This window comes from Papilio machaon, chromosome W (assembly GCF_912999745.1).
Source record: "Papilio machaon chromosome W, ilPapMach1.1, whole genome shotgun sequence".
In the NCBI taxonomy this organism is placed as follows: Eukaryota; Metazoa; Arthropoda; class Insecta; order Lepidoptera; family Papilionidae; genus Papilio; species Papilio machaon.
This window is the reverse complement of record NC_060015.1, coordinates 3,116,565-3,128,074: the sequence shown is the minus strand read 5'-3', so window position 1 is coordinate 3,128,074 and position 11,510 is coordinate 3,116,565. Positions and strand designations below refer to the sequence as shown.

Below are 11,510 nucleotides of genomic sequence, written 5' to 3'. Positions count from 1 at the left end.
AAGTGTACAACCAATTTAACGAGTCTTTTTCAAATTTAGGGAGACTAATAGAAAAATTTGATAACTTTTTCAAGGCCAAAAAGAATATTACAGTGCTCAGACATCAATTTTTTACCCAAGAACAACAAGATAATGAGTCTGTCGAACAATATGCTTTTCAACTAAAGAAAATGGCGGCAAATTGTGAGTTTGCGAACTTGTGCGACGACCTCATAAGGGACCGTATAATTTGTGGGATTACAGATAATTCATTAAGAGAACGTTTGTTAAGAGAACCGGATTTAACTCTTCAAAAAACATTAGATATATGTAATCTTGCCCAAATATCAAAAGTGCAAGCTGGAACAATTAAATGTAAAACCGAAGAAAATAATGCATACGAAGTAAACAAACGTAATGAAAATAAAGACATCTGTTATGAAAACTACGAGTGTGACGCAATGTGGAGATTTCAGCGTGCAGGCGCAGCGGAAGCAGGGCGTGCGCGCGGGCGCGGTGTTCGCGGCGTGCCATGGCGCGGCGGTACATCGCGGCGTTGCCAGCCCGCACGCCCCGGCGGCGTTTACGGCATGCATTCTGCGTCAAACAATTTTCGCACTACGTCTTCGACGTTTAATAACGAAAATGTAAATTCGAACAATAAGTATATGAGACGTGATAACAGTTCAAAGTGCATGAAGTGCGGCATAACTCATGGTTATAATCAGTGTCCAGCGTACGGAAGGAGATGCCTTAATTGTAACAATTTAAATCATTTTTCGCGAGTATGCAACAATGTGTACGAGGTGCAGTCGGAGTTCCCACATGCTGACCAGTCCCCTGACCAGGTAATTTATTATTTTCATGAACCCAATAGCAAATGGTGTGTAGATTTATTAATAAACGGGAATAAAATTCAATTTAAATTAGACACAGGGGCTGATGTGAATGTGCTGCCTAGAAGATATTTACAAAAGATAGGTATGACAAGTGACAGTCTAATGAAAAGTGCAGTTAAATTACGCGGATATTCCGGCGGGGACATTAAAGTTGTAGGTCGGTGTAACATAAAAGTCAAGTACAAGGATGTTAATTACATCTTAGATTTTATTATAGCCGATGTAGATTCGCCACCAATTTTAGGTTGTCAATCCTGTCAGGAATTAAATTTAATAAAACTGACGTTAGCAATAAGTAAACAAAGTAATGATAATTTTAAGGAGAAAATTCTGCACGAATATAAAGACGTATTTGAAGGTTTAGGATGTATGCCAGGTGAATACAAAATAGCTATAGATAAATCCGTCCGTCCGGTTGTTCACGCACCGCGAAAGTTGCCTGTGGCCATTAAAGAAAAGGTAAAAAATAAATTAAATGAGATGGAAATGCAAAAAATTATAAGTAAAGTAGAAGGGCCGAGTAATTGGGTGAGTAGCATGACTGTCGTACGGAAACCAAACGGTGATTTACGTATTTGCTTAGATCCTAAGGATCTTAACAAAGCAATTAAAAGGGAACACTTTCACTTACCCACGCTAGACGAAATCACGACAAATTTGGCAGGTTCAAAATTTTACAGCACATTAGACGCCAAAAATGGGTTCTGGCAATTAAAATTAAATGAAAAAAGCGCTGATTTATGCACGTTCAATACAGCTTTTGGTAGATATAAATTTTTACGTTTACCGTACGGGATTTCGTCAGCGTCAGAAGTATTTCATAAAAAGATGTACGAAAATTTTGATGACATTGAAGGTGTGTGTTTGTTTGTCGATGATTTATTAATATATGGTAAAACCCAGTATGAACACGATGAACGGTTAAAGCGAGTGCTAGATAGATGTAGATTAATTAATTTGAAGTTGAACAAAGAAAAATGTAAATTTGCATTAACGGAAATTAAGTATTTAGGTCATAGAATCACTCAAAATGGGATTCATCCCGACGAGTCACATACTTCCGCGATAAAAAAAATGATGGTTCCAAAAAATAAAAAAGATGTCGAAAGGTTTCTTGGTTTGGTTAATTACGTCGGTAGCTTTATTGCAAACTTGTCAGATAAAACACATTTACTACGACAGTTGTTAAAAAAGGATATAGAATGGCACTGGACGCCAGATCATGCCAGGTCATTTAATGTTCTAAAAGAGTGTCTTACCAAACCACCTGTGTTACAATATTACGATGTCAATAAGCCAGTAGTGTTATCGGTGGACGCGAGTAAAAACGGTCTGGGTGCTTGTTTATTACAAAATAATTTACCGGTTAGTTATGCATCTCGTACGCTTACTAAAGCCGAACAAAATTATGCTCAAATTGAAAAAGAATTGTTAGCCTGTGTGTTTGCATGTGAAAAGTTTTATTCTTACATTTTTGGTAAATGTGACGTTACGATTGAGACAGATCACAAGCCCTTAGTGCACATTATAGTGAAACCCATAGCTGAGGCACCCCCCAGGCTACAAAGAATGTTGTTACGTCTTCAACGATACACATTCACATTAAAATATAAGCCCGGTAAATATTTGTTCATAGCCGATGCATTGTCGCGCGACGCGGAGCCGGTGAGTCATGCGCAATTGAGTAATTACTTGGACACCGAAGCGCACGTCTCTGCGGTCATAGCTTCGAATCCACTCACAGATTCTCATTTTGTAAAATTACAGTATTGCACACAAAACGATAATGAATTGCAGACATTAATAGAACTTATTAAAAATGGTTGGCCCGAGCATAAACAAAAATTAAATAATATTGTTTCTCCTTACTGATGTTATAGGGATGAGTTATCAACTGCACACGGTTTAGTTTGGAAAGGCGACAGAGTCGTCATACCAAAAGTCATGAGAGATGAGATGCTAAAAAAAATACACACAGGGCATTTAGGTTTAGAAAAATGTAAATTAATAATGAGAGAGAGCATGTTTTGGCCGAACATAAATAGTCAATTAGAAGATTACATAAGTAAATGTCAAGCGTGTCTTACTTTTAAAAACGAAAATCAAAAAGAAACTTTAATACCGCATGAGGTACCAAATAGGGCTTGGCTGAAGATAGGGGCGGACTCGTTTCATTTTCAGGGCGAAAAATATTTAATCGTCGTTGATTATTATAGTAAATTTGTTGAGGTAGTTCAAGTGGAATCACTCAGAAGTGATGTTATAGTAAATCATTTAAAAAATATATTTTCTAGGTTTGGAATTCCTGAAACAGTAATGTCAGACAATGGCCCTGAATTCAATTCTAAAGAATTTCGACTTTTCGCACGCGAATGGAACTTTAAGCATATAACATCATCCCCTCGATATCCACAATCGAATGGACAAGTTGAAAGAACAATTCAAACTATAAAAAACATTATGAAAAAGACCCGTTTAGATAAGACTGATTTTAGACTTGCGTTACTACATTATATAAATACACCTATAAGTACAACATTACCATCTCCGTCTGAGCTTTTATTCAGTAGGAAGTTAAGAACAACAATTCCTTACCAGCCTCGTCTACTTCGCCCTGTCATCTACAGGAACGTAAGAAATAATTTAGTTGATAGACAATTAAAACAAAAATATTATTACGATAAAAGAGCTAAGGATATGTGTGACCTAGTTGTAGGTCAAAAGGTTAAAGTGCGTTTCAATAAGCAATGGGTAAGCGGGGTCGTACAGGCAATCTTAAGTAAGAGGTCTTATCTCATAAAATTGAACAATGGTACGACATTAATTCGCAACCGTAGACATTTAAATCTTAATACAAGTTTAAAAAATTATGTGTCTACGCCATATTTAAAAAGTGGCAACATTGCCACAGAGCAGCGACAGTGCACTGTCATCGCTGCTCTCGCGCCGACGGCCGACCGGCCGGCGGTCGTCGGCGCCATCTTTTACTTCACTTCAATTTCAACATTCAACCTTACAACAAGCACGCGATCAAGTAAGATCTTTCAATGATTCTTCACGAACCTGCACCGACATAATTTCGAGCCGGATTCGAATAATTTCTATTGGAACTCAACAATCAAAAGGGGCCAAGAAGAAAAATTTCGAAGCGGTGCGGTCGAAAAAAGAAGATTGATCGACATGGACGCGTGCTGAATATCAAATCTTCAATTCATCAAGCCAATATATACCTAGAGAGGTTTGCGGAGATGAGTGAGTTCGTTCCAATTATTTTCCAACTATTTACGTAAATCTCACTATTGCAATTTTCAATCTATTTGTTCAATCATACCAACTATCTAAAGGTGTGTTATTCAATTTCTTTGTTATTAATCATTTCAAAAATCATTATTCCAAATTCAAAAAACTATAATTTATTTCGTTTCAACAAATTAAAAATTGTCGCGTCATCCCACTTACCTTCACTAACTTTAAAAAAAAAAATTCAACTATTGTACACTTCTAAAGGGTCTAGAACGGTGTATTGCCTCTATTTGTACTAATGCAGCATAATTTTAACCATTTGCTAACTTAAATTTCGAACATTACAGAAATCCATGTGGGGTCATTGTTCCCGCTTAAGCCGGTTGGTAGCCGAGTGAACCCTCATGAGCCTTCGGTTGTTCTGCCATCTGCTTGCTTGAATATAACCTAACGTTCTGCCTGCTTTTTTCAAGTTTTTTCACAAAATTTAAGTATTTTTTTTTATTTTTTTACTTACCCTCAATTTAATTTTTTTATTTGCATATGTAACTTTGTTTAATTTTCTTTACAAAAGCAGGGATTTATAATTTATTTCATTTTCATTAACATTTAATTAACTTTGCATCATTAATTTACTTTCAATTAACAATCAAAATGGACATCCAAACTTTGAAAAAATCTAGAGCAAGCTTCAAATCAAAATTAACAGTGTTTAAAAAATTTCTAGATACATTATTACCTAGTAAAACTATAAATAGTGTACAGGCCCATGAATTAACCATAAGAAATGGGAAAATGCAAGAAATGTACAATGACTTTGACTCGGTACAGAATGATATAGAAGGATTAACCGACATTCCAGATGACGAGTATGCAGAACGAGCTGCCTTCGAGAACAGCTACTTCAGCGCCATGGCTGTTGCGCAGGATTTGCTCAGCAGGCATGCCGCTGTTAATGCTGCTACTGCTGCGGGCAATGACAGTGCATCGGTGTCGGGCTCAGGTGTTATTGGATATTCAGGTGGGCCGAGCATCAAATTACCAACAATACATTTACCCACCTTTTCTGGTCGCTATCAAGATTGGTTAGAATATCATGACACCTACAAATCATTAATACACGACAATCACACAATTCCAAAAATACATAAATTTCACTATTTAAGAAATTCATTAAAGGATACAGCGGCTTTAATTATCAAATCTATAGAATTTTCAACGGAGAACTATGATGTTGCCTGGGACTTACTTTGTGACAGATTCAATAACAATCGAATTTTAATTAACAACCATATTCAAGCTCTATTTAACATACAGCCTGTCACGCAAGAGTCTTCCAAGGCTCTGCGGAACTTAATAGATTGGGTAAATAAAAACCTACGGGCTCTAAATACATTAAAACTTCCAACAGAACATTGGGATGTGTTAATTATTCACATGATGTCAAGCAAACTTGATTTAGTTTCAATGCGCGATTGGGAAACTGAGCGTAATCGGATTCAGCATGTACCATCTTTGCAAGAGTTCATGCAATTTTTAAAAACCGTGCAGATCTTTTAGAAACCATTGAAGAAGCTCAGGGACAACCTAAGTCACGACGTTATAGTGATGTAACTCACAACCGTCCCAAGACATTTATTGTTAATGAAACATCTAAACAAAAACAATTTAAGTGCCCCGTTTGCAAACATTTTCATTCCATATATCAATGTCCTAAGTTCAAGGCAATGTCCATAGAATCTCGGCTAACAAAAATAAAAGATCTGAATCTTTGCACAAATTGCTTGCGGTCTGGGCACAATGAACAACATTGTAGACTCAGTTCCTGCCGCTTATGCTCAAAGCGACACAATACTATGTTGCATCCATCTAAACAATTTAATGAACCTCCGGTTAATCAATCTTCTAAAAGTGACTGTGTTGTTCTACCAAATATACAGGAACTATCTAAACCTGTTACACTTTCATCAATACACAATAGCCAGGTTTTATTATCAACAGCAATGATCACCATAGAAGATCATGCTGGGCAATTACACAAAGTACGTGCTCTATTGGACAATGGTAGCACTAGCAGTTTCATAACACAATCTTTGCAAAGGCAATTAGGGATACCCAGTTATTCCACATGTGTATCAGTCCAAGGACTAAATCAACAATCGTCCAACATCTCACAAAGATGTGACGTCACAATTTCATCTCTATATCAAAATCATTATAAAACAGAAGTCAACTGTTTTATCGTTCCCAATATCACTCAGCTGATACCCACGGTTCCCATTAATACCAATTCATTTGAGATTCCTTCCCAAGTTCAACTTGCTGACCCAACATTTGCTGTGCCGTCAGAGGTACACATGTTGCTTGGTGCTGATCTATTCTGGAATGTTCTTTCTTCAAATCAAATATCTCTGGGTAAACACAAACCAATCCTCGTTGAAACAAAACTTGGTTGGCTAGTTTCTGGTTCAATTCAATTACCATACAAAAGAAAATCAAAACAATTTTATTCACATACAGTCCATTGCCATTTCACAAACGATATCGAGCTTGATGAAAAATTAAACTATTTTTTTTGAATCTGAAGCCGCTCCAGTCACTCAACAATTGCACGATCTTAAAGCTGAGAGTGAGTGCGAACGGATCTTCACTACCACAACAAAACGCCACCCAGATGGCAAGTTTATTGTTACAATTCCATTTAAAGAGTCCCCGGACTGTCTGGGTGACTCGAGCCAACAAGCTTTGGTTAGATTTAATTCTTTAGAACGCAAATTTAAAAGAAATCCTAGTTTCAAAAACGAATATATCAATTTCATGAATGAATACATAGAGTTAGGACATATGTCTGAAAAAACAAACACACAATTTACTACAAATTCATATTTTCTACCACATCACGGTGTCTTGCGCGAGGGCAGCATCAGCACACGCTTGCGTGCAGTGTTTGATGGATCCGCAATGACCAGTACAGGTGTCTCACTAAATGATATTCAACACATTGGCCCTGTAGTGCAAGACGACCTATTAAGCATACTTATTAGATTTCGACAGCATAAATATATTGTTACTTCCGATATAGAAAAAATGTACAGACAAATCTATGTAACAGAAGGTCAACGCTCTTTACAACAAATTTATTGGCGTTCAGATCCTTCACAACCTATCAAACAATATACACTCAACACAGTAACATATGGTACAGCCTCAGCACCATTCTTGGCTACCAGATGCTTAAAACAATTAGGTGAAGAGTGTTCCAATCAATTAGTAAGTCAATCTATCTTACACGATTTTTATGTAGATGATTTTATAACTGGAAATGATGACAAAAATACACTAGTTGAAACCTGTAAGGGTGTTATTAACGAACTCAAAGGGGCTCATTTCCATTTACGAAAGTGGCGTTCAAATAAAACGTCCATTTTAAATGAAATTGTTGATGAAACCAACAATAATGACACATTGAACTTAAATAAAGATGATTGTGCACGGACCTTAGGCGTAGCCTGGGCCAGCAAAACTGACACATTGTTGTTTCCATCAATACCTATAGATGATACCTCAATAACAAAACGCACTATTTTGTCCACAATAGCACACATCTTTGACCCCATGGGTTTAGTAAACCCATGCATGCTACAAGCAAAGCTTATCCTTCAGGCTCTATGGGCTCACAATATACCTTGGGACGGACCAGTACCAACTGATATTGAGTCGCAATGGAAACAATTCATAGAATACTTTCCATACATTTCTCAAATAACAATACCTCGAAAAGTGTTATGTGAAAAGTATATAACAGTCCAAATTCATGCCTTCAGCGATGCTTCAATTAAGGCATTTTCAGGTTGTGTTTATATTCGCACAATATCGAGCAGTGGTCAAGTAACTGTACGCTTACTAGTTGCAAAGAGTAAGGTGGCACCTTTAAAAAATAAACTAACAATGCCAAGGCTCGAACTCTGTGGTGCTTTACTTGTAACACAATTGACAAAAAAGGTAGTAAGTGCGTTGCGATTAAACATCGACTCAATACAGTTCTGGTGTGACTCAACTATAGTGCTGGGCTGGATAAAAACTTGCAAAAAACAATTAAAACAATTTGTATACAATAGAGTAACAGAAATTACTAATACATTTGATCCAGCAGCATGGAATTATGTCCCAACCAATCTCAATCCGTCTGATATAGGTTCCAGAGGTTTGAATCCTTTACAACTCAAAAATTCAAATTTGTGGTGGGAAGGTCCGCACTTCTTGCGGCATCAAAACATAGATTGGCCATCCCAACCTCAAAACTTAGATATTTCAAATTTACCAGAAATAAAATCTAACTTTCATATTTCTGCGACTGCAGTCTTGCAAGATATTGATGAACATTTCACAACCAAATATTCAAATTTTAACAAAATGCAACATATCGTAGCTTATTTATTAAGATTCAAACACAATTGTCAAAATAAAAATAATAAACATATTGGTCCACTTAGACTTTCAGAATTAAAACTAGCATTATTAGTGTTGTGCAAAAGAGTGCAACTAGATATGTTTAATAAACAATATTTTTTACTCATGAAAGGTGAACTTTCACCAAAAGATAAACTGATTAAATTGAACCCTTTTATTGATAATGACCATCTTATTAGAGTTGGAGGTCGATTGTCAAACTCCAACTACGACTATGACACAAAACATCCAATATTGTTACATGCATCACATCACATAACAAAAACATTAGTACAACATTACCACACAATATTATTACATGCAGGACCACAATTACTTTTATCTACACTACGGCACAAATTTTGGATCGTTGGAGGACGCAACCTCTGCCGAAAAATAACACATCAATGTACAACTTGTCTCAGATTTGCAGGCAAAACTTACCAACCAATCATGAGTACACTTCCTGCGGAGAGGTTGCAGTCTGAATTCGCATTCTTAAACACAGCTACAGACTATGCCGGTCCAATCATGATATTGAACAGAAAAGGTCGTGGTGCACAACTTATCAAATCCTATATAGTTGTGTTTGTATGTTTGGCAGTAAAGGCAATACACCTTGAGCTCGTCACCGATCTCACTTCGCAAGGTTTTATTGACGCGTTAAACAGGTTTATTGCCCGCAGAGGTAAGCCAGCAACTCTTTATTCTGACAATGGAACTCAGTATAAAGGGGCGTGTAATGAATTGTCAAAATTTTTAAAGGATAACTGCAACAATATAGTTTCATATTCGGCTGAAAATGATATAAATTTTAAATTTTGTCCTGCTTATAGTCCCAATTTTAACGGTTTGGCAGAGGGTTCAGTAAAATCGGTAAAGCACCATCTAAAACGAGTCCTATCTATGACTCATTTAGACTACGAACATATGAATTCTCTTTTAGTACAAATAGAGGGGATACTAAATTCTAGACCGCTCACTCCTCTTTCGTCCGATCCTACGGATCTCATTCCCTTAACACCGGCCCATTTTCTAATTGGACGAACAATAACTATGTCGCCTGCACCTCAGGTGGAAAATCACCAATTATCAACTTTAAGCAAATTCAAGAGAATTCAACAATTAAAATGTCATTTTTGGACCAGATATTATAAGGAATATCTTTCAGAACTCCAGTCCCGCAGCAAGTGGCGCACGCGAGGAACGCAACCGCAATTAGGAGAAATGGTCGTCGTGAAGGATGATCGCCTTCCACCAAACCGATGGCTGATTGGAAGGATCACTGGCGTCCACCCTGGCAGCGACGGTGTCAACCGCGTCGCTGACGTCCTCACCACAACCGGGACGCTGCGCAGAGCCTACAACCGCCTCTGCCCACTACCTGCTGCGTTGGACCAGGATGCTCCTGACCCAAGGGGGGCAGCCTGTCTACGCCATATTTAAAAAGTGGCAACATTGCCACAGAGCAGCGACAGTGCACTGTCATCGCTGCTCTCGCGCCGACGGCCGACCGGCCGGCGGTCGTCGGCGCCATCTTTTACTTCACTTCAATTTCAACATTCAACCTTACAACAAGCACGCGATCAAGTAAGATCTTTCAATGATTCTTCACGAACCTGCACCGACATTATGAATCATTAAACGACTCAAATAGCGACACTTACGACGACATAACAGTTAACAATAGTTGTCAGCCGGCATATTCACATCAGCCTAACCAAATCACAACTCGTTCTGGCAGGACCGTGAGGCAACCTGAGCGGTGGGGATACTCCGCGCCCGGCACAGCATCAATGTAATTGGAATATACTCGTACATAAAAATTATTTTGTATTATCTTTATATTATTGTAATTGAAGCCGATATAATAGTTTAATATGGCTAAGAAGGCATATTCACAGTATATAGCTTCTCTGTAGATTATGTATAATTGTTCTCGTTTTCTTTTTCCATTTATTATAATTTTACATCATTAAAGTTTTATAGTTAACTGTTAACAGCTTAAAAACGTAAATTTTTATTTTAATATATATAATTTTTGTGATAAGTATTAGTAAGTATTAGTAAGTTATTATTAGTGTTATTAGTTAGTTAGTAAGTATTAGATAGTTTATTTCATATCATATCGAAAGTAGTAAAATAAATAATGTTATAACAAAATATTCAATGGAAGTAATGAACAAATAAATAATATACATATAAATGTAAAGAATAGTAGTGTGCACTTTAATACAGTTAAAGTCTAACCGAAACTGCTATTGATTACCTATATAATTTACATGTTACAAACAAAACATTTCTTTGAAAAACAAAGAGGTTTTCATTGTTTTAATTCATACCCCAAGAGTATTGTTACAAAAATTACCTACAACGTTTTATAAGGCATGTGTTAGTCTAATTTAAATAATATATTAGGTCCTTACATATGAAATTGGCGTTTTTCGTACTGGCCACTTTAATCACGAATTTCTCCTCTTTGGTAAGGAATTCCAAATTCAAATTTGTACAGATATAGACTCATATATTTGTGGTTCGATGACCGTCATTCATTTGTTTTTTTTCTTCTGTTTTTTTCTGTTTGCGTAACTCATTTTACAAAATGGAAAACTTAAAATATCGCATTATTTACGAGTACGAGTTCCACCGTGGCACTAGTGCTGCGGAAACGACTCGAAGGGTGAATGATGTGTATGGCGGTCGTGTTGCAAAAGAAAACACAGTTCGTTTTTGGTTCCAACGTTTTCGTTCTGGAAATTTCGATCTGCAGAACAAGCCCCGTGGACGGCCTGAGACTCAAGTTGATAATGAAAAGTTGAAGGCTATTATGGAAGCGGATCCATCGCAAACCACGTCCGAGTTAGCTGCAGGATGCGATGTTAGTGATAAAACTGTTTTAATTCACTTGAAGCAAATTGGGAAGATTAAAAAGCTTGAAAG

General features: G+C 37.0%; 2 protein-coding genes across 2 annotated transcripts; both read left to right on the top strand.

Annotated features, from left to right (window-relative positions):
* Positions 1-417: 417 nt before the first annotated feature.
* On the top strand, positions 418-4,519 carry LOC123722901. Its single transcript, XM_045685463.1, has 4 exons — positions 418-567; positions 792-1,254; positions 3,112-3,629; positions 4,469-4,519. The coding sequence occupies exons 1-4, from the start codon at positions 418-420 to the stop codon at positions 4,517-4,519; spliced, it is 1,182 nt and encodes a 393-aa protein (XP_045541419.1).
* Positions 4,520-4,701: 182 nt separating this feature from the next.
* Positions 4,702-10,202, top strand: LOC123723166. The gene is made up of 2 exons (XM_045685727.1): positions 4,702-5,142; positions 9,742-10,202. The coding sequence occupies exons 1-2, from the start codon at positions 4,776-4,778 to the stop codon at positions 10,014-10,016; spliced, it is 642 nt and encodes a 213-aa protein (XP_045541683.1). The 5' UTR covers positions 4,702-4,775; the 3' UTR covers positions 10,017-10,202.
* Positions 10,203-11,510: the final 1,308 nt, after the last annotated feature.